This window comes from Rhodnius prolixus, unplaced genomic scaffold, assembly GCF_049639745.1.
Source record: "Rhodnius prolixus isolate KJV_2025 unplaced genomic scaffold, Rpr scaffold_12, whole genome shotgun sequence".
NCBI lineage: Eukaryota > Metazoa > Arthropoda > Insecta > Hemiptera > Reduviidae > Rhodnius > Rhodnius prolixus.
The window spans coordinates 13,951,228-13,974,436 of NW_027411635.1; the positions used below are offsets into that span (position 1 = coordinate 13,951,228).

The 23,209-nt window shown below is 34.5% G+C and overlaps 3 protein-coding genes across 3 annotated transcripts; all 3 read right to left on the reverse strand.

Annotated features, from left to right (window-relative positions):
* Positions 1-203: 203 nt before the first annotated feature.
* Positions 204-5,562, reverse strand: LOC141461777 (uncharacterized). Its single transcript, XM_074143096.1, has 6 exons — positions 5,433-5,562; positions 5,241-5,354; positions 4,426-4,530; positions 2,810-2,923; positions 2,367-2,480; positions 204-679 (listed from the first exon to the last, which is right to left on the reverse strand). The coding sequence occupies exons 1-6, from the start codon at positions 5,451-5,453 to the stop codon at positions 518-520; spliced, it is 630 nt and encodes a 209-aa protein (XP_073999197.1). The 5' UTR covers positions 5,454-5,562; the 3' UTR covers positions 204-517.
* A 2,289-nt stretch (positions 5,563-7,851) lies between these two features.
* Positions 7,852-15,084, reverse strand: LOC141461806 (uncharacterized). Its single transcript, XM_074143147.1, has 3 exons — positions 14,926-15,084; positions 9,494-9,613; positions 7,852-8,007 (listed from the first exon to the last, which is right to left on the reverse strand). The coding sequence occupies exons 1-3, from the start codon at positions 14,986-14,988 to the stop codon at positions 7,888-7,890; spliced, it is 303 nt and encodes a 100-aa protein (XP_073999248.1). The 5' UTR covers positions 14,989-15,084; the 3' UTR covers positions 7,852-7,887.
* Positions 15,085-18,510: 3,426 nt separating this feature from the next.
* On the reverse strand, positions 18,511-22,733 carry LOC141461805 (uncharacterized). The gene is made up of 5 exons (XM_074143146.1): positions 22,574-22,733; positions 22,352-22,477; positions 21,495-21,611; positions 18,819-18,875; positions 18,511-18,721 (listed from the first exon to the last, which is right to left on the reverse strand). Exons 1-4 carry the CDS (start codon positions 22,658-22,660, stop codon positions 18,852-18,854), a joined length of 354 nt encoding a protein of 117 aa, XP_073999247.1. The 5' UTR covers positions 22,661-22,733; the 3' UTR covers positions 18,511-18,721; positions 18,819-18,851.
* Positions 22,734-23,209: the final 476 nt, after the last annotated feature.

The window sequence follows — 23,209 nt, forward strand, 5'->3', positions numbered from 1 at the left end:
AAAGAGAGTATTACGAAACGCCTTTAAATTTAATAGCTTAGGTACCAACAGAGGATGCCGCCATTTACTGTGTGCAATTGTATGCATTTCCAAGCCTCCCATAGAATGCTGTTTGTTTCTCGTTTAGTTCCTTTAATTTAGGCAATAAATAAGGAGATCAAAGTAAACAAAATAACAAATTTTATTTAATATGAAAAGTAGACAACAAATGTTTAAAAAATTATCTATAAAAAATAGAAGCAGAAATAAACATAATCTCAAAACTCATTTCTCTGTTATACTTAAAAGCTTTCTGGTCGACTTAGGTCTATTTCAGGCAACATGTCGACCGCTATATAAATGTATTTATCTGATATGGTAATGTAAGTCAATATGGTTGGAACTGGTAACCCACATAGTCAATATAATTAAGATTTCCTTACACAAGTTACTAATAAATTAGTACTTTCAGCATTGATTGATCAAGGATTACCTCATCATAAGAGATATGTGGGTTCCAAGTTCCTACCATATTGACTTACATTAGGTACAGCATGCTATATCGACTTGATAAATCTGACGACGGATTTAATATCACTTCTATCAAACTGCCGCGTACCATATTGATTCTAGCGGGTATATGATAAGAATAAATTATCGTTTTATTGAATATATAGAGAACGTCTCCCATTCTCAATCCCTGTAACAAAGAAATTCACTTAATACAACGACAATAATATTAAGTAAGTATCAATATCTATAAAATAAGTAGCTTGAAATCCAATATTGCTGTTTCCTTACGCTCTTTCTTTCAGAAACTTTATAATATTCGCTAAATTATGCGCTTAAAATGTTTGCATTTTAATTGTTTTATTTTTCTTTGTAGCTTAATGGCTCCCAGGTCTTCCTGCTGGGCTCTAGGGTTTCTCGCTACTAAAAAACGCTCCTAGGAAGAGAAAATCTAACACGGCTCATGAGTCCACCGTATAAAAAAAAATATGAATCTATTGTTTATAAAAATAATTGTACCTTTATTTAAAAACTGTTTCCAAAAATTATATTTTTATCATAGGAGAAAAGAAATCAAATTTATAACGTACTGCAAATTTTTCGCACGCACAAGTACGCACGGAGGGTGTGCGTGTGTATGTGAGAGAGGGGATAAAAGGATACAACAACCTGGGATAATGTCTCTTAAAGACAACGAAACAAATAGATTTAAACTGTCCGGGTAGGACAGTTGTATAAGGGTTGATCGTCAAAAAATGCACGATTAAGGGTAACGCAGAAAAGCACCCAACTTTGACAATTTTTTTCTCTTTTTCTAAAAAAGATAAAATTCCCCAATTTTCTTTAAAATATAGGGCAAATCCTCTTTTCTGACTCTGAATTTTTTCGCAACAACATAGATTAAATAGATTTCGAGAAATAAGTTGCTGAAAATGGGCAATAACGGCATTTTCAGAAAATGTTCTTGTTCTTCTTCTTGTTGTTACCTTTTTTTGATAAACAACGTAGCGCCTAAACGCGTGAACCGATTTTCATGAATGAGGTGTCATTCGATTCAGAATTTTATGTAGATGTGCCTTTTGGGAGTCTTGACGCTGTATATCAAACGGGGAGGATTAAATGTAAGAAATTAAACGTGATAAGTTCAGTGGTAAACTTTACAAATATGTTAAAATATAAAACATTACAAATATTTACCAATTATGTAACAATATTAATTATTAGATTAATAATTCAAGTAATTAATTAAATAGTAAATATAAATAGGGAAGGGATTAGCTGAGTGGTTAGCGAGTACTGGATTCCAACGCGGAGGTCTTGGGTTCGAATCCAGCTGCTTTTCTCTTAGATTTTCTCTTCCTAGGAACTACTTACAGCTGATGGACATGGCTGTCTATAACGAGAGAACACGGTCCAGAATATAATTAAACATTAATTGGCATCATCTTGGAGAAGCTGCATTAAATAATTCAATTTTAAATGTAGCTGAATGGAAAAAAAATATGGAATTAAGTGTTAACTGTTCTAGTTTTGATTCTGGGTCTTACTGCAGAACATATTAAGTAAATATTGTGCATGTTGATTCCTGTAGAATATGAACAGGATGTTGCCAAGTAAATACTTCTTTCTGTACTTTATATTCAGCTAAACAAGAAGTAGAGAGAGATTGATTGATAGAAATGGAACGAATTTGCCAACACCACTTTTTCTTGTACAACAGATATTTCTGGTAACTTCTCTTCCTAGTACTGTAAGAGAAGTTAGTGTAATCGTGTAGATTTGCGGTAGAATGCAATGCTATATCTGATGGTGTAGTAACAGAAGTTAAATATTTATTTCTTTCTAAAAAATCAAGCTATTTGCGTATTGATACTTACCCTACTTCGTTCGAAGTAGGAAAAAAAAGCGTCCAATGGTTCGAATAATGGGGTATGGAACCAAATATCGTGTTTCACCAATCCAACAAATTGGAAAATCACATCCCCTGGAAACTAAATCATTTCAAATATTAATAACCACGCTTCCAAATTGAATTTGTCGTTTGCAAATTTTTCAACTCAAAGATTATTTGAATAGATCTTGACAAAAAAAAAAATTAGGAGTTCGAGCAACTCCTTTCGTTTAGCACAAAATATCAGCCGCCATTGTAGTGCACATATTTACGCCAAAATGTTGAGCAAATAGAAAAAGCCCCCCCCCCCCAAAATGGAACTAAAAAGAAAGTTTCTGACATATAATCTAGATTTTTAAATTAAAAGAATTCATGGAGCTGCTGAGATTTTGGCTTTTTCAACAGTAAAGTATAAAAAACACAAAGTACCAGGGTTTTTTCCAGGATCCAAGCAGTAAGCATGCGGTCCAGATTTCTGTGACACGTGAGCATAATGAGCTGTCTTCCTATTATTTTCAACTCTAAGAAAGGTCCGCAAACTAACTGTAAAAATATTAAGCTAAAATTAGAACTAGCTATAGAAATTAGAACTTAGCATTTCAAATTTTTTGACAAACATCTAGCCTGGTAATGAAGCTAAAGCTTCAAGCCCAGACACTTGTTCAGTGATATTGTCGTGGTAAGTAAAAGAGGCCCATCTAACTACCTGAAAAGATTTCTACGAGTACTTTTTTGTTCTAAAGAACTAGCATTTTTGATGGGCCTTGCCAGTAATCATGCAATACGTACGCTGAACTACGGCTTGCTAGTGAGTACGTTAAGCCTAAATAATATTTAATATCCATCGCTAACAATAATTTGTTTGATGAATCTTGCTCTTTGATCAGACATAAAGGGATCGCAACCCTCCACTTGAAATATACTGCCTAAGGTTGTTCTCATGTACGGTTTCCAATCAAATGACTACGCCTGCTCCTTAGCTTTAATTTCTCAGACTTGCGACAGACACTCCTCGGCGCACTAAAATCAACTCTTTCCTGTAGCCACCTACAGAACAACAAACTGGACTACAAGACTACTATTTCCTTTACTCTCCCGAGACTCGAAGATGACTGTACAGAACAAACTCCTCTTCTGGACAATGTTACTCTACTACACCTACTACTCCTAGAGCCTGACCTGTGGTACTAACATCATGGAACACCAGGACAACACAGAACAAATTTCTCAGACTGGCGACAGACACTCCTCGGCGCACTAAAATGTATTTCCTCCTGTAGCCACCTACAGAACAACAAACTGGACTACAAGACTACTATTTCCTTTACTCTCCCGAGACTCGAAGATGACTGTACAGAACAAACTCCTCTTCTGGACAATGTTACTCTACTACACCTACTCCTCCTAGAGCCTGACTTGTGGTACTAACATCAAGGAACACCAGGACAACACAGAACAAATTTCGTCAGACTCGCGACAGACACTCCTTGACGCACTAAAATGTATTCCCTCCTGTAGCCACCTACAGAACAACAAACTGACTACAAGACTAGTCAGTTGATGACTGTACAGAACAAATTCCTCTCCTGGACGATGTTACTTCTACTACTTGCTCCTCCTAGAGCCTGACCTATTGTACTAACATCAACCAACTCCAGGACAACACAAAACAAATTTCGTCAGACTTGCGACAGGCACTCCTCTCGACATGCTAGAATCTACTCCCTCCATCTGACTGCTTCCATAAACCCAGCCCACTCCTCTACACTCTAGATTGTCATCTTAACCCATTCTGTCGCGACATAGCCTCCTACGATTCTTCTATTACCTTCAGATCCCCAAAAGAATCAAACATATCCTACTCTGTCTCCATTAGCTGCTAATTTTTTTCCATCTTTTCAATTTTATCCTTCCTATCTTAAGGTTTCGTTCATACTATGTAATGAAGGTTGTAATGTAATTAAAAATTGAAACTTCATGCTTGTATTTATTGTATACATCCAATTGAATTGACGAAATGTATTATTTTTTTATTTAATACTTACTCTTCGTCTCCTGTGTGAATTGAATTGGCGGTGTAGTTGGAACTCACAATGAATCATCGGTATTACATTTTCGTACTGTATGCACATGCTGCGGTATCTTATCCCCTAAAATTATTACAAAAGAATACAATAGTTAACTGTTTGAATGGTCAATTGTGAATAGTGTTGTTCAATATCCTTTCCCAACTACCCCTTCTAGTTAAAGAATTAGTGATTGTGGTTATTACGCTTTACTATTGCGTGTAATGCAATTGAGAATTGCACTTTCCTCTACTTCTTTTAGGTTGCATTCCATGAGAATTAAATATCTTGATGTATATATTTATACAAATACATATTTATTTAATTAAACTATAATGTGTATTTTTCTATCATTAACCATAAAAGAGGTATAAATTTAATTCTTATAAATTAATTGGAATTTTTGTATAGCCTAGTAAAATTTCTAATTTAATCTTGTATGGAAATAATGGAAAGATTTCCTCAAGTCCTACGATAGAATTGCCGCTCCATTTTAGCAATGCAATTCCCTCATCTTGTGTTTATAGTTCAAGATGGTGAACTGAGATATGGTTACATAATCCATGGATTTAGGTAACGGTTGTGTTAGTTATAAGATGACTAATAACTCCAAAATTAGAAATATTATTTATTAATATTAAAACTATTTTAATATTTCATGCTGGATAAAACACTTCGCGTGGAGCAGCTTGTTTTAGCTCAAAATTAACTAAATTTTTTAATTTCATTTTTCTTATTTTCTGTATTTTCTTTTTTTATGAAAACAAATCATAACAAGCATGCTTGTTACTTACATAAACGTATTGGACCATTAACTCCAAGGTACTGTATTCCAAATAAGATGGAGCTAAAACGAATAATCTTCTGTTAGCTTTCAACTCCATGCGCAGTAATACTAAACTTGGTAGCTGTTAATATAATTTAAATTTAGATACATTTCAAATTTAATGTACTCAATTTAATTGATCGAAAAAATAATTGCTTACAACTTGGGCGGTTAAGCTCATGATGATTGTGTGCTTAGATTTTAAAAGTAGACTTAAAACGTCCCTCGTGGGTTATTACAGCTATACTGAACTGAATTGGTGAAAACAAAATGGCTCTTTAAAGCGGTTAAAAAAAACGCATTGTTATCAAAATAAAAAAATAAAATAACTAATAATGATAATAAAAAGATTTTTACAGCTCACAACTTGAAAAAAAAAATTTCTAATATTTAATCTACTTAACGACTTTAAAAGTAAAATCCTCTAAGAATTCATGTTTGATGTCTGACCGCCTTGTATGTCGAACAATTTTTTTAAAAATTTTTGGGGAGTGACCGCGTTCTTTTCATTTCTATCTTATTTTTTGGTAGTTTTTATTTTTTTAACTTAATAATTCATAACTCTTGTTAATTCTTAAAATTTTCAAGTATTAGGATCGAGTCTAATTTTGAATTGTAATTAAAATTTGAGCGATAAAATGGTTGTAGGAGGTCCCCGTAAGTACAAAAAAAATGTATATTTTATGTGATACGTATACATAAAATATAAATTATAATTATGTGATCAAGCACATAAAATTCCCTTTCTTAAAATGTGTCAGCGATTTATTTTAAACTTCTAATATTCATTTAATGAAAACAAAACAAATAAGAATGAAATAAAATTGTCCCGATTTCAGGGTACCTCGAAACTTGTATTACGACGAACTAAACTAAAAAATGGAATACATCTGCGATTACTATAATTCCTCTTATTAATGGAAAGATAAAATAAGAATCATTATTCATATACCATTGGGAAGGGATCAGCTATTGCAGTTCCCAGCTGAATTTCTTTTGCTAGAAAGCTTTCTTACAGCTCACCGTCCTGGTGATGGACAGTGTTGTCTGTAACGAGAGAACACTGTCCGGTAGTGCACGGAAAAAAGCTCTGGGCGCCAATAACCTCAGATATTGGCGCGCCTTAAATCATAAATAAATAATAATAGTCAAGCCATCCAATTAGTCCTTTCTTTTTTCCTTCCCAAAATTGTTAGGTGACTATAGCATTGATCCTGAAGAGTCCTGCTGAGTCCAGGTAAGGAAGACCTATCATTTCATTGGCAGCTAACACCTGACTCCCACTTCTGCTGCCAAGGACTTCTTTTACACTCTTACTGTACTAAGAGATGATATTGTAAGCATGTAGATTTCCGGTCTTGTACTTTTACCGGAAGTGACGGATTGTTAGGTCCCTCTAAACGGAAGAAAAGTGGTTTTTATGAAGTGCTCTTTTACAAAGAGTGACCCGCCGTGGCTTAGAAACGACAAATCTTCAAATTTAATATGAACTTCGGTGCTAACAGAGTAGGCCACCATTTTAGTCAAAATCATCCCTCCAGTTCTTTTAAGATTCACTCCAAAATGGCTGCAACGATTTACTTTCAACTTTTTTTTTGAACAAATTCGAGATTTGATTAACACTTTTTTGAGTAGGGGTGTGAAAATTACTTATAAAATAATAAGAATTAAATATACAGTAAAACCCCGCTTAACGCTGTTTCGGTTTAGCGCTCTTTTAATTCAACCCGGGGATTCCGAGAAATTGCTCGCAGCACTACGGGGATTCCCCGAAATTATGCGCTTAATATGGATGAAATAGTGGAATTAGCGAAACAAACCGGTTTAGATGAGGTAAATGTGGAAGACGTCGAAGAAATAGTTCATGTTATATAGTTAGTAGAAACATGTTAAGATAGCCTCGTTTAGCGCTGTTTCGCATTACGCTCTACTTTGATGGAACGTATCCTACGCGTTAAGCGGGGTCTTACTGTAACTCAAAAACATTCGGAGGATGCAGAAAATATTTGAGTTAAAAGTCCAGTAGAGTGGTCACAGATTCTTGCAGCCCATTGTATCATAATGTCTACAAAATATCATCTTCGTACTTTTGTCTTTAAAAAAAATAAAATAAAATAAAATAAGCGGTCTACTTGGTGATTATCTGGTAGATCTTCAATGACTGAGTTCTTCCGTTACTTTTAGCGGGTGCTTGCACTTTTCTGGTCGAGATTTGAACTGAATATATTATTTACCAGGGTTTATTAGTACAGTGAGGTGCCACGGTAGCCGAGCGGTTAGAGACGTTGACCTGCAAAGCTAATATGTATTGTGGTACTTGGTTCGATTCCCGGTCTTTAGCCCTTAAATGTTATTTATTGGTTATTAAAAGAAATTCACAGTAAAGTATGTTTGCTAGTCGCCTCCGTCTATGACACCTAATTTGGTAGTTAGACAGTAAAGCCTGCCTGAAAAAATAAGACTACTATTTCAAGGTGTCGCTAAATAAAAAAATAAATAATTAAATAAAAAATAAAGCATATAGATTTGAAATTATTAAATGAAACAGACATTTTTATTTCAGATTTTGTTTTATTTATCTGAAAAAAGACAAAATTTTCAAACTTTAATAATGTTCATATGTTACGACGTGCATAAATGGTGTCACCATTCTGCAAGCCGGCTGATTGTGGGGTGTAGAATGGGTAAAGCAGAATGCCGTTGTGATAGAAGTACAAGTCATTCCGTTCTAAGCCCTGCAAAACACATAGAAAATTAATAATTAATTTACTATTAATTAATTAAAAAATTACTAACAGATGGTTGGTGTTCTCTACAATGCTTTTTCAAGACATATTCTTACAAAAACAGAATTCAGTACATTAAAAAATTAATAAAATGTTTTTATACAGGGTGATCCATTTAAAACGCACCAATCGCCAATAACTTTTTAGGAAAGCGGAATTTCGAAAAAACCCTCGAAGTAAACCGTATGTTTTTTTTGGTCTAGTTTTTAAATTTTCCACCCCCAATGCTGTAACTTTATTTTTGGCGGAGTTACGGCTAAAAAGCCGATTGCGGTTACATAAGGACCACTGGTTTTGACAATGATTATGAAAACTACATAAAACATTGTGAAAAACGACGTTAACCCGGTTTTGATATCCCTAATATTAGTTGAGATATTTAAGATCAAAGTTACAATTTTATCTATTCATGAACGGTTTTCGATATTAATTTTCCACCAGAAATACACGTTTTGGGAGATCATATGACTGCAAAAAATGTTATTGGTGACGCAAAGTAAAAAAAATAATAATAATTGAAGATTTTAAAACATGAGTATAGTGTAGTGGTTGTGGGTGAATCAGGATAAACTTGTTTTATCATCAAATAAAACCAATCATCACATCATTTTAATGCACCCAGTACGCAAGACTTCTTGACCTATGATTACGGTAAGAATATCTTGCCAGGGAGGGGCGGATGTCTGTCTAGTAGTCAAGAGCGTGGCTTTGTAAGTGGGATATCCCCAGTTCGAATCCCGCGTATGCAGTCATTCTTATTACTTAAAAAATCATAATACTTTTTTTAATAAAGTGTAGTCATACGCGGGATGCGAACTGGAGATCTCCTACTTACAATACCACGCTCTTCACCACTAGACCAACACACTGGCAAGATATTCCTACCGTAATCATAGGATCAAGAAGTCTTGAATACTGGGTGCATTAAAATGATGTGATGATTGCTTTTATTTGATGATAAAACAAATTTATCCTGATTCACCCATAACCATTACATTACACTACATGTTTTAAAATCTTCAATTATTATTTTTTTCACTTTGCGTCACCAGTAACATTTTTTGCAGTCAGAGGATCTCCAAAAACGTGTATTTCTGGTGGAAAATTAATATCGAAAACCGTTCATGAATAGATAAAATTGTAACTTTGATCTTAAATATCTCAACTAATATTAAGGATATCGAAACCGGGTTAACGTCATTTTTCACAATGTTTTATGTAGGTTTCATAATCATTGTCAAAACCAATCGTCCTTACGAAACCCCGCCAAAAATAAAGTTACAGCATCGGGGGTGGAAAATTTTAAAAGTAGACCCAAAAAAAAACATATAGTTTACTTCGTGGGTTTTTTCGAAATTCCGCTTTCCTAAAAAGTTATTGGCGATTGGTGCGTTTTAAATGGATCACCCTGTATACTCCAATAAATATTACTTACAAGAAACTGCTCCATTAAATTGAAGAGAGATCTTAGTTGACTGTCTTTGGCGATCTTGAAGTGCAGAATCTGGCCAGGAAATATATAGACGTACAACAAAATCACATTCCTGGGAGCCACCTTTAGTTGGAAAACCAATCAAATTAAAAGCTATCATTAGAAAACAATTGATAGACAAATTTAAGCTAATTATAAACAAAATACTTGTACACCTTCCCGTATGGTAGAAGTGGACTAGCCACTTCTTCAGGGAGTTTGACTTCCCTGCGGGCACACCAAGCCAAAAAACATGAACAACACTCTGTTCATTTAAAACACTAATACAGTACCCATAGAGTTTGCAGAATGTACAATTATTTGGGTTTAAAGAATAGCACAGATAAAACTTTAGGCTGATTCTATCAGACACAATTATATGTAACCTTACAACAAAAAACCGACACATTTTGTAGGCTATACGGGCTCATTAATGCTTTCAACAGTGTAGAACCCTTGTTCCTTTAGAGTACTCATTAACTAATTCTCTTCTCTTTAAAAGAGAAAGAAAAGATTGTGAAACAAAAAAATTTCTTCATTGAATTTACATTGAATTAATGGAAAAAATAATAATTTGGATGATTAAAAGTATAAAAATCTTTACTTTTATTTTTAACTAACAATCTTTTGTTTTTGGAACATCAAACAATTTTTTAGTTAACTCAGATATCTTCTTCATTGACATAGCATAAACAAAATTATTGTAGCGCTGACCCCTTAGAATTTCTCTTTCTAGGAGCTTCTTACAGTTCATTGTTTGGTAAAGGGATCGTTTTGTCGTGTAACAAGAGATATACGAGGTGTGGCTATTAAATAACGAGACTGATGCTGCTTCAGAAGAACTACTATTCATGCGCCGAATCCTAACGACCGGACAGCTGTGCAGCGTAAAGCCTTCTCTTACGATTGCAGCGTCTCACGTGTTTTTGTAGAGAAATCTGTCTGACCGGAACCGTCGTTTGTGTAAGAGGTGTTAGTTTCGTTTTGCGCGAAAACTTGATACTACACATTGTAGTAGAGCAACGAATTGTCGTTGAAATTTCACATGAAACTTGGTAAAACCGCTACCTGAAACTTATCTTTTATTAAAAAGAAGTTTATAGCGATGAATGTTTATCACGTGCGCAAGTTTTTGAGTGGTTCAAGCGTTTCCAAGATGGCCCGAGAAGACGTCGGAGATGATGAGGACCGCCCGGGGGTCGCCCTTTCACATCCAAAACGGATGAAAATATCGTCAACATTACTACCGTGCTTGCTCAACTCCGTGAAAGTGTAAGGAAAAAAACGACCCGATTTGTGGAAGAACATGGGTTCTCCATCAACACAACGCGCCGGCTCACACTGCATTTTCTGTCTAAGACGTTTCTAGCCAAGAGTACAACATTCCAGTTTTAGGCCATCCGCCTTATTCGCCTGACCTGATCCCCCATATGACTATTGTCTGTTGCCTAAAGTCAAATCTGCATTCGTATTGCTTGGAAGCCCACAGTGAACTGTAAATAGCTCCAGGTGCCAATGGACTTTTAAATACTCCTTAATACATTTATTTAAATTGTTACCAACACCTTTAAAAGTACGGCTTTTTAGAAAAATTCACCAAAGAAAATACGAAAGAATTCATTAAAATAATGGTTCATTTCCAGTTGCTGAATTCGCCTAAACCGAAAGCAAAATATTTCTACCACTTTTAGGTTTTGAGATGCTTAATTCGGTTCTCCCATAGTAATTTGATATTTTAGATTGTTCAGCGTTCGTTTCTGCTAATTTTCCCATAGATGATACAATGGAATGTCTAAAATCTTCTGTTTACATTGCCGCATAGGCTCCTGTCAACAATTTATCTTTCTAAATTTGTTTATATCACAGTGACTCATCCTCAGCTATGATGTCAGACTTGGTTTCCACGGAAAAGCATTCTCTTAAATAAATAACATTGCAAGAATTTAACCAGATTCATTTATTTTAAATTAATATTAGATTCATTTATAACTAGTTAGAAAAACGTTTTGCTATCGTTTAAATTTTTCAAAATTGTATTTTGATTTTTTTTAAACACTAAGTTGACTTCTGTCAGTTTAACTTTAAACGTCTCTTCGTTTTTAATACTATATTTTTGATGTAAATGTACTTAATTGAACTGAACTGTGCTATGTTAAGATGTTTTTTCGTGATCAATAATGACAAATTTTGAAACAATAAACTTATAGAATAGCTTTGTAAATTAATTTAAGGACATTTGACTAAATATTCGTTAAATGCATTTTACTGTAAAAAGCCTTAAAAATAATTAATCCTCGCTTAATTTTAGTAAACTTGCATACAAGCTAGTTGTCGCTTTTTTACTATTATTATTTTTAGGGCGCGTCAACTTTCTAAGGTACCTTTTTTCAGTGCACTGTCCCGGTGATGGACAGTGTTCTCTCGTTACAGACAACACTGTCTTATCACCGGGTAGCGAGCTGTACGAGCCAGTTGTATGCGGGCCAGCAGCATACTCCCCGTGGGAATCCATTACGCTAACCTCATAGCTGATCCCTTCTCTGTTATTATTGCTATTATAATAATAATTAATTTTTTTTACTATTATTATTATATTATTCGTTTTTCTATAGATCCCATAACAAACTTAAACATTTTAGAGACATTAACTTTTGTTATTTATCGTTTTTGGATTTGTTATACTTTTTTGTTATCGCAAAAAAATTGTGGTAAACTGTGAGACGATTACTGATTGCCAATTTAAATTTGAGTTTAAATTTATTTAAACACTCGTCCAGATCTTTATCCACACACTCACACCTCGATAATCCTCCACGAAGGTTTTTAAAGGAAGTTAGGACCCCGGCGATCTCCTTGCTTACCAACCTAAGACGAGTGCCAGCACTGGCTGGTTTCCCTTATAGCATCTTTCCGGTTGTGGCGCTAAGCTAGCTCGGTGTATTAAATTATATACATATATTGTATGCAACATAAATTATGTATCATGCATACACATATTTGCTGAAATAAGTAAGTTACTGTTTCAAAAAAAAGAAGAATCTTTTGTTAATAGTATATTTCCAAAATAGTCTTTTATTTTGGATAATAAAGGGTTAAATGTATTGTTATTTCTGAGTTTGAATAAAGATGGTATCTAGAAATGGTATTTATGGTTACTTCTCTTACCACTTTACTAAGGGAAGGTATTGTAATCGTACAGTGTTCCGATTTTGAGATTTCACTAGAAATATCCCGCTACCCTTGGCACTGTACTGCTCTACAAGACGCTCCTTAGACCCTATATTTAACATCCAGCCTGCCCAGTCTGGTGATTACAGCTAGCCCTCATGGTTTACTGGGAACCCCACAAATACCCAGAGAGAACTGGACATTCAAGGCCATTCACACTCACATGACCAAACTAAAGGACTACTTCTTCCATCACCCTTCGCACATTGCCATCAACAACCACCTTGGCGAGTCTACAGCTTGAAGAAGACTGAAACCCAAGATTGTAGCAAGATCTGGGAAGAACGCCATTTGGTATATGCATCAATAAGTGTTAAGCTCTTAATGAGTTGGCCCATTTTTAATTTGTGATTTGTGAATTTGTAAAACTTCTTAAGTTAAAGTGCATTTAAGAAATTTGGTGGGAAGTACGCGACATTTTTTTTTTTTTGAAATTGAAGTATAGTAATTAAATTTAACTCTATTTGAAATTAATTTATTTATTTATTTTAAAAATAAAACCAAGGTTGGTCCTAAATGCACGTCTACCTTCTGAGATATGGCCAGTTAACTCCCTGAATTCACATAAGTCTTGATTTTCAAAATCACTTCACATGGTCTAAAGGTGGTATTCGCCTGGGTGCCGGGCCATATTGGCGTGTCTGGCAACGAAAGGGCGGACGAGGCTGCAAAACAAGCAGCCTCTATAGACACTAATCATACCATCCTTGTTCGACCCACTGACTTACAAATGTATATGAAAAATATTATTAATAAAAAGTGGCAAAGTCAGTGGGATAATGTATCTGAAAAACTTAAAGAATTTAAGCCATGTGTGCGAAATGCCAAAGTCGAGAACTACCCGCGGCATGAATCGGTAATTTTAACGAGGCTAAGGATTGGACATACACGTGTGACACATGGGTACCTCCTCATTGCCGAAAGAAGGCCGAGGTGCCCGCGATGCCGAGAAAGGCTGACAGTGTCGCACGTGTTGGAAGGGTGTCAGGCACTGCGAATTCAGAGGGAATCAGCAGGCCTGCCACATGAAAAACGCGCAATTCTTCGAGAGGGTTCTCCTTATGTAAGGAGGCTATTTGATTTCTTGAAAAACATAAATTATTATAATAAAATTTAGGTATAGATTAGGTTAGTTTAGTTTAGAAATTTTAAAGGGGAAAGGAATATCGAGTACTTTCCCCTTGTATGACTGAGTAGTATGTTGTGTTTAATGCGTGAGTGTATTTATTGGCGTGAATGTATTTATTGGCATGAATGTATTTATTAGCGTGAGTGTATTTATTGGCATGAATGTATTTATTGGCATGAATGTATTTATTAGCGTGAGTGTATTTATTGGCATGAATGTATTTATTGGTGTGAATGATTTTATCAGTATAAGAATATTTATTGCGAGAATGTTGGTACGAATGTTAGATTTAGGCTTTTAATCCGGGGTTGAAAGAAATTTATAAAAGTATTTCAACCCCCCTTAGGTTTAAATTCATTTAGGATTAGGTCACTTTTAGAGTGTGCAGGAACATTTGTTAAAAGTACTGCACACTCGAGTTAGATTCTACGGAAATAGCCTCCTTACGATAGACTATATACTTGAAGCGGATAAGGCATCGTGATTATATAATATATATGTTTAGTTGAAGCTAAACCCAAATAATTTACTTTAATTGATTGATTCTTGACCAAATGTGAGTTTAAGAATTAAGGGATGGTACCATCGGCGAAACCGCATTCCCCCTCGTCGACCAGTTCGATGATGTAAGAGGGGAGCGCGGTCCGATATCCGATAGCCTAGGCTCCACCTTGCCTTGCTATGCAAGATATGTATGTGGTAGCCCGATAGGCCAATAGGTACCATCCCAGCTCTAGTGGCCATTGAATAAGAAAAGAGATAATGTGTGGTGGGCGCTAATGGCCATAGACATCGATGCGCCGGCAAAAAAAAAAAAATTGAGGGGGAGCAATTTTAAAGAGGAGTTCCTCTTTTAGGACAATATTCGGTTTCTAGGGCTTGGACCTTCCTTAAAAGTTTTAGCTACACATCTTTGAAGCTAACTCAAATTTAATGAACTCATTTTTTTGTTAGTAAACGTCTCGGAAAAAATTTTAAATTGTTAATATTATAGTGTTTATCTAAAAAAAATTTTTCACAATTAAGTTATGCTACTTACCGAAACAATGGTTTGGTTCTGTTCAGCCTGAATATAATGGTATCTGTTCAGTTCATTCAGCATCTCAGCAAGCTGTAGTAAAAACAGTGATTGCACACCGCCAAAATTGAAGAAGAGCAAAATAGTTGAAACACTTATCTGTTAATGAGCTATCCTTATTAATGAGACCAATATCCCCACTCTTCTGGTCAGAGCTAAAAAAAAAAACATATTCCACCCAATGAAGTTCTTCAGCTAAAATTATGACTAAGAATGTGGGCGTGGATTGGTGTATAATATGGATTGGAGTAGGGTATATATTTTTTGTTTTTCTTTTTCAATTTAAGACGAGTCAGGATTTTTGGCAATTGGCGCCTAATGGAGCTTTTTTTTTCTCTTTCTTACAGTTAACTGCCGGCCCCAAGGACAGGGTTCTCTCTTTACTGATACCGGACAATAAGCCGTAAGGAGCTTCTATGAAGAAGAAATCCCAGGTCAACAGATGGATTTCAATCCGTGGATCCAGTTCCTTAAACACGGAGCTAAAATCTTTCTAAATTAATTTTTTTTTAGCGACCATTTTTTAGCTTTTTAACTACAACTTTATAGATTTGAAGCGTTTTAAATAAAGGAAAAGTTTAAGCAAATTCGCCTGCACAATTAGAAATTGCCTAATTTTTTAAAATGATTTAAGGCACATCAACATCTGAGGTTATTGGCGCCCAAAGCTTTATTCAGAGCTCTGCCGGTCTCTGGACATTATTCTCTCGTTACAGACAACACTGTCTTATCACTGAACAGTGAGCTGTGAGAAGCTTCTAGGAAGAGAAAAATTTAAGGGCTAGGCAGCTGGGATTCGAACCAGGGATCTCCGCATGGGAATCCAATATGCTAACAGCATAGCTAATCCCTTCCCTGCCTCAACACTATTATTATTATTATTGCTATTATTATTATATAATATATATTAATCTATGTTATTACGAAAAAATTACTGTTATAAAGGAGGGATTTGCCCTATATTATAAAGAAAATTTTGGAATTTTATCTTTTATAGAAAAAGAGAAAAAAATTGTCAAAGTTGGGTGTTTTTCAACGTTACAGCTTTTTCGTGCACTTTTTGACGATCAACCCTTATACAACTATCCTAGAGGACAGTTTTAATACATTAATATACACAATAATAAGTATTACTTAAATCGAACCAGTTTAATCACATTAATAGATACAATAATAGGTATGATCAACTGGTGAATTTTTCGGTTGACTTCAGTAGTTTGCTATCAGTAGTCTTTTGGCTCACCATAACTACGGCTTACATCTTTTTTCCCTGAAATGTTTTCAAGGTAATTATTTTCAAGGCATTAATTTGACAGTTAATATAAATTTTACAGAAAATTAAAAACCATTTCCAGTCTTAAATAGTGCTGCACGAGACCGAGACGAGGCGAGACTTTATGCAGTCTCGATCTCGGTCTCGGTCTCGGTCGCTCAAGTCTCGGTCTCGGCCTCGGTCTCGTCGAGATATCTCGGTCTCGGTCTAGGTTTTTTGAATTTTTGTTTAAGTATTAAAAGAGGTTTGCTATTAATAATCTTTTCAAAAAATGTTATTATTTTCTAATAATTATTTTAATTTATATATTGGTAATGAAAATGTGTGTAAAAGAAGACAACTACTTACACTTCAATGCATCATATGTTACTATTACTGTTATATATCTTTATATAATTTCAAAAAGATGTTAAAAACGCGCCAAATGAAAGACCCAAATAACATATCTGCCTGCTATGACAAGTCGATTCGTGAAATAAAAAATACACCTCCCAACAAACTTCCCGCTCCATTAGTTATGGCTGTTGGTGAAGATAAAGAATCTGATGATTCACCTTTTGACGACGACGACGACTGCATCAATATTTTTGCACCATTTGCTCAAAAATCAGCAAATATCACCGAAGCATGGAAGGCAAAAATAATTAATTACACCAAATTAGACCGAGCACCAGTAGACGTTGACATTTTAGAATGGTGGAAAACACTTGAGAATTCCTTCAAAAATTTGTCTAGAATGGCGAAAGATATTTTTAGTATCTGTGCAACTTCAGTGCCATCGGAAAGATTATTTTCGCAAGCTGCGATGATAATGACCAATAGAAGATCTTCTCTAACTTCTGACTCAGTAAAAGCTCTTTTATGAATCAATGCTTGGGCAAAGTGTATCTTAAAAACGAAAATTTGTGGCAATATTTTTTAGGTGCATAGATAGTCTTTTTTTTTCAAATTCATTAATTCTAAAATATAATTCAAATAATATCAAAGTTGAAAGTATTAGATTATTAATAGTGAAATTTATGAAATTGAATGAATAATATGAATAGTGAAATTTAGTGAATTTATGTAAAAATTAGGTAATTCGAAGGGGGCCGCCACGGTAGCCGAGCGGTGCGAGACCTGCGAAGCTAATGTGTATTGTGGTACTGGGTTCGATTCCCGGTCTTAGGCCTTGGATTTTATTTAATGGTTAATAAAAGAAATTTACAGTAAAGTATGTTTGCTAGTCGCCTCCGTCCGCGACACCTAATTGGTAGTTGGACGTAAAGCCCCGCCTGAAAAAATAGGCGATTACTTTACTTTGCTTACTTTACTTATGTAATTCGAAGTCAAATAGATGTAGTAATATTGAACATATATAATAAAATCGTATCTTTTAATAATTAATTCAATACCCGTAATGATTATTTATTAATAAAGAACACAATTTTATAATTTTGTAGCTAAAAATTAATATTTGAAAAACCGAGACGAGACCGAGATTTCTCGACGAGATATATATCATGTCTCGATCTCGGTCTCGGTCTCGGTTGCTCAAGTCTCGTCTCGGTCTCGGTACGAGACCTTGTCTCGTTTCTCGTGCAGCACTAGTCTTAAACAAAAATTAAGTTTTAATTATTGATTTACATGTACTTATAGTATAGTATTATTTGTATTTTGTTTTTAGGTTGAACCTGGTTACAAATTAGTTGGGCATCTCTTTTTTTTTTACATAATTTTGAAAATAACAGAAACAAAAAAAAATGAAATCAGTAATCGCTACTACCCACAATAAATGAAATAAAATAAAGCATCATTACACTGCAACCTATTTAATAATAATGATTTGAGCATCTTCAAAAATGCTAAAATTGTAATCATTAGATATTCGTTCCATTTCTTTATTTTGCCAGTTTATGGAACAATTTTTATACAATATTATTTAATATATTACATTATTAATGTATTATTTTTCTTTTCTTGTCTTTATAAAAGGGAATACATTAAGCATTTTATTTGTTAAAGACAGATTTTCAGTTATATTCTTTATATTTTTAATTTTTCTTTAATTTATCTTGGTTTCAACTGCATTGTTTAAGAGAAAGTTATAATTTCTCAATTAAGTTAAAAGTGTAAGTTTACTTTATCTTATTATTTGTCAACAGAACTCTATTGAAACGACGTAATGTCTTATACAATAAATAAATAAGTAAAAATATATACAATTATGGAACTCTCATTTTTCCTATCTTACAGTATGAGCGGATGAAATTACAAGGAATAAAATATAAAAATAAGCTTGATTTTATTATCTCAACAACTTTATTAGAAAAATGATTAATATTGCCATAAAAATATTGATTTTTTTTTATAACTGCTTTATTATAGATTTCATAGTTTTTATTAATATTTCAACAAAAGTAAAAAATTTATTGCGATGAAATTATGGAAGTATTTTTTTAAATTTAAAAGCTCGAATGGTTGAATAGTGACAATACATCATTCCTGCAAACAATAGACAAAGTAATAAGCAAAATAAGACAAGACTTCAGTGAGTCGTGGTAACAGAAACTATATAAATGAATTCTATTTTAGTAGTTACCTTCTAATAGAGTAAGATATCTTGTCCAAATATCTATGTACGAGGAGGCGAACCAGCCTGTGAAAAATCAAAAAAGATTGGAGATTTCTAGCAATTAAAATTACCAGATAAAATGAAATATATGGTTAAGTTATAGCGATCAACCAGGGATCAGTTTTGTTCCATTGATATAGCTTACTAAAGAAACGATTTCAAGGCTAGAAATGATGTAAAATGGCAAGCAATGGCTTTCTTTATCCAATTATTCTCGAAATATTTCTTATACAGTCTAGCATAAGACTACCGTTACTTGGTGGGAGGCGATTCTGGCCACCATTTGCAACAAAAAAGACTATAATAAACTATGGCTCGATTCTGCACTGTTTTATACCTACAAATTTTTAACTTTATGTTTTTTCAAGGTATTACCCACTTTTTAGCAAACATTTGTCTATATTTCTCAAACTATTAAAGCTACAGCAATTTCAATTAGCTCATTAGAAAGAAGGTTAAATTTCCTCTTAAATAAGCTAATTTATATTTCAAAATAATAATATCAAGTATTTCATTTTGTGGCCCAAAAGAAACAGTAAGTTTCTATTTTTTCCCCCCCAAAACTTTGACTTCATTTTACTCAAAAATATTTTTAAGTTTAAAACGTGCACTACTCTTGAAAAAACATCTACATACAAACACCTTTCGAAAAGTATACCATGAATAGTGGTTATTTTAGAAATTGATGCAGAAATCTCTGATTAATTGCACAAAAAATAGGAAGATGCAGCGTCGGCATTATGAAAGGAATTCACCTTCCACAAGAATATAATTGATCAGAATCATCAAATCCAGTACCAATTTTTGCAAACGTGTAATTTAATAATTAATTAATATAAGAACTATATTCCAAAATATTAAAGTTATATTATAAATAATAAAATAAAATAAGCAGAAAATGGTATATGAGGTTAGGTGAGGGTTAAGATACCAATTTGGAAAGAAAGGAGTTTTGATTAAATCGCAGCAGTAAGGGGCCAACATGGATCGTTGTGCAACCTATGCACAACTGCGGTATTATTGTAGTTGAACACATAAACTACTAACAAACAATAGTTGGAAAGAAAACAAAATAAACTAGTTATGGGTAGCAAAACGGTAGGCACTATGGTTCTTGAATCGCTATACTCAGACAGGTGCCCACCATATTTGAGCCTTAGACTGTCTAGTTAGATTACCCCGTAGGGGGAAGTGGATTAGCCACTTCTTCAGGGTACTTGGCGTCCCTGCGGGTATCCCAGCCTGAACAACATGAACATGAGCAACATACACTGTTACACCCCAATACATTAGCACAGTACACATAGGGCATAGTGGTGGTGTACCCCCCACTGCTAATCCTGGCTTCTATCCCTCCTTTGATCCTGTCTATCCCTCTCCTGACCTGCTGGATCTCTACGCAAGCTGAGATTGGGACTCGTGTCGAGGCTGAATGCGTTTACAGGGTAGTAAAATATATGTGCGGTAACCTTGCGACACCGGGCGAAGTCCCAATGTAATGTAGCCTTTCTGTGGTTGTGGGGATCTGCGATAGGTGGCCTTTGATCACCCCCTTACACTGGAATTAAGCACTACCAGGAGGTACCCTCAGGGAGGGTCTTATCTCTGCTCCTATGGTGCATAGTCGCCGACCACTTACTTGAGATGCTAGATCTTCGCGGGTTCTCGGTGCTGGGCTATGCAGATGATATTTCTGTGGTGGTCAGTGACAGGCAAGAGATAATCGTTGCTAAGCTCATGCAGGAAGCACTTAAGATCATGGAGAATTGGTGTAGAAGGCTGTGAACCCTTCTAAGAGTAGTCTGGACCCTTTACTAGGAGAAGGGACATTGTGAGCTACAAAAATCTTAGAATTTTTGACAAAACTCTGGTTGTGTCGGGTGAGGTTAAGTATCTGGGCGTTGTCCTAGACTCCAGACTCACTTGAAAAGCACACCTAGATGAAGTTACACTAAAGGTGAAACTGGTTCTTTGTGGTGGTACTACTAGAACCTGTGGGAAGACTTGGGGGTGACCCACTGGCTCTATACACGAATAGTCATTCCTATTATCATCTACGGTGCGGTGGAGGATGACTGAGGAACAGGTGGCCATCAAGGCTGTAGCCAGGATGCAGAGACTGGCCGGTCTGTTGATTACGAGTGGCCCTTAACAGTGCCCCTACTGCCTACCTGCGGCTTTCAAAGACTGGATCTGGAGAGAGTATGAAAAGAACTGGGTAATGTGTCCTGGGGTTAAGCACAGCAAGACTGTGTTACCTAGGCTGTGTAAACAAGAGCCAAAAAGACCATGAGTTTACGGGGCATGGTAGGTTCATGATATAGCATGGTAGCATCTGTTCAAGGTTGGGCTTATTAGCTCGGAACCGTTGTGCAGTTTGTATCAGGAAGAAAAGGAAACGGCCTTTCACTTGTTGCGTTGCGACCGAGTGGTTGCGTTATGAAAATTTTGGGTCTTTGAGAGCAAAGGAGATAATAGTCTTCCACCTCTGTAGTAGGGGAGGTTTCGTTTACTAGATCCAAAGGGAAAGCACAATAAGCCTCTTTTGGCTGCGCTGTGGTGAACCCAAAGACAAAGTCTAGCTTAATATTTCCGCATTACTTCAGCGGATTTAGCTGTAGAGCAAAAAATATAACATCTAACCTCCAATGAACTTATCGGATAGACGTCGATGATGTCGCCTTTCTTGAGCTCTAAATCTGTGGGCGTGTCCGAGGGTTTTACCATATCACCTTTGTAAAAAACTGCAACGTCTTCTTCCTGTAACAATTAAACAACATTTTTATTTATTTATTTCAATATAAGGCGCTACATGATCTAAAGCTATTGGCGCCCGCAGCTTCTATCAGTACACTACCGCTCTTCGATCAGTGTTCTCTCGTTACAGAAATCACCAGACAATGTTAGCTGTAAGAAGCTTCTAAAATGGTGAGAAAATCTAAAGGCTAACAGTTAGATTGGAACCTGGGTTCGAATTAACTTAATCCTTCTGCTAATTTTCCAAAATTAATGTCTATTAAAGCATTCAGAAATTTAGTTTCGATGTTTTCTAGCCAAAATAAGTGTACACAAAACCGCTGCGAAAAATAAACCCAAAAATTAGTTCTTGAATTGTTTTTTTTTATTTTACTTTGAAAAAAATTAATTGTCTATTTATAAGATTTTACCATTTTAAAAGCTATGGTTACTATTTTATAAATATTTTGAAGCATAGTTCTTGCATGTAAATTAGAGGATAAAGTGCATCAATACAACAATTAAGTCTTTGATGTTGCTTTTATACCCTTACTTCGACAGGTTATAATATTCAGGAAAAGAAAATTATTTATAATTAAAGTCAAACTTTTAAAAGCAAATTGAAGTAAGAGTTAAGAACCTTGATTATTATAAATCATGTATGGTATTTGTTTTGCAAACAGTAAAATAAATGAGCATATTACTTACTATAATTGTACATACTTAAACAAATAAAACTTAATTTAATAAAAAAGAAAACTTACCAATAATTCTCTCAAGTCTGAAATCAAGTCAAAAAATATCTGATCTCTTTTAATTTTGATTGTCAAAAGAAAATAATAGTCTTTCGTAAAACCATGAAACCAAAGTTTGACTTTGATGCGTTTTGGCTGAAACAAAAACAAAAAAATAATCTAAATTAGCATCTTAATTATAATAAAATAATTAATAATCAATTTCACCTGAATTGGTAATTATTAAATTACTTTGAATAGTTTTGCAAAATTAAATGGCATCATTAAAATGAAACAATGCAATTTATAAATAATAACAGTAGAGAAACCTTTCTTCATTTCGCGGTTGAAACCTTTTTTATTTCGAGGTTAAAATACAAATGAACTAATCTGGAATAACTATGGCTTTATATAAAGATTTTAATGTTTATATGGCTCACTGTTTTCAATATTAGTACCCCTAATAAAAATGTAGATAAAGATATTTTTATAGGAATAATGTATTTCTTTTGTTAAAACTCCTTAGTTTTACACAATCCTCTTTTAACTATTATCGAATATATAATCGCCTATAATTGTATGAGTAATTGTTTATATTATAATATCGCAATATGAGTAATAAACGCCTCATGTAAACATTCTCACATTTTTCTTGAATTAATAATAATAATAAATAAGAAGATATTAAGGTAAATGATTAGCGTGCTTGATTTCAAAATCGCCCAGCTACGGCTAAAATAGATTTTCGCTTTGTAAGGAAAGCTTCTTACAAATCACTAACCGCAGAGATAGATAAAGTTGTCTGTAACTTGTAAACACAAGGGAAGGGATTAGCTATGAGGTTAGCATACTGGACTCCCACGCGGAGGTCCCGGGTTCGAATCCAGC

Excerpts from the sequence above, each read along its gene's own strand:
- LOC141461777 (XM_074143096.1), bottom strand. The coding sequence starts at position 5,453 with ATGAGCTTAACCGCCCAAGTT. Across the intron at positions 4,531-5,240 it reads TAATGGTCCAATACGTTTAT|GGGATAAGATACCGCAGCAT; the intron begins GTAAGTAACAAG and ends TAATAATTTTAG. Across the intron at positions 2,924-4,425 it reads ATTCACACAGGAGACGAAGA|TTAGTTTGCGGACCTTTCTT; the intron begins GTAAGTATTAAA and ends ATATTTTTACAG.
- LOC141461805 (XM_074143146.1), bottom strand. The coding sequence starts at position 22,660 with ATGAAGAAAGGTTTCTCTACTGTTATTATTTATAAATTGCATTGTTTC. Across the intron at positions 22,478-22,573 it reads ATTTTGCAAAACTATTCAAA|CCAAAACGCATCAAAGTCAA; the intron begins GTAATTTAATAA and ends TTTTTGTTTCAG. Across the intron at positions 21,612-22,351 it reads CAGACTTGAGAGAATTATTG|GAAGAAGACGTTGCAGTTTT; the intron begins GTAAGTTTTCTT and ends TAATTGTTACAG.
- LOC141461806 (XM_074143147.1), bottom strand. The coding sequence starts at position 14,988 with ATGCTGAATGAACTGAACAGATACCATTATATTCAGGCTGAACAGAAC. Across the intron at positions 9,614-14,925 it reads AGAACCAAACCATTGTTTCG|GTGGCTCCCAGGAATGTGAT; the intron begins GTAAGTAGCATA and ends TTCCAACTAAAG. Across the intron at positions 8,008-9,493 it reads ATTTAATGGAGCAGTTTCTT|GGCTTAGAACGGAATGACTT; the intron begins GTAAGTAATATT and ends TGTGTTTTGCAG.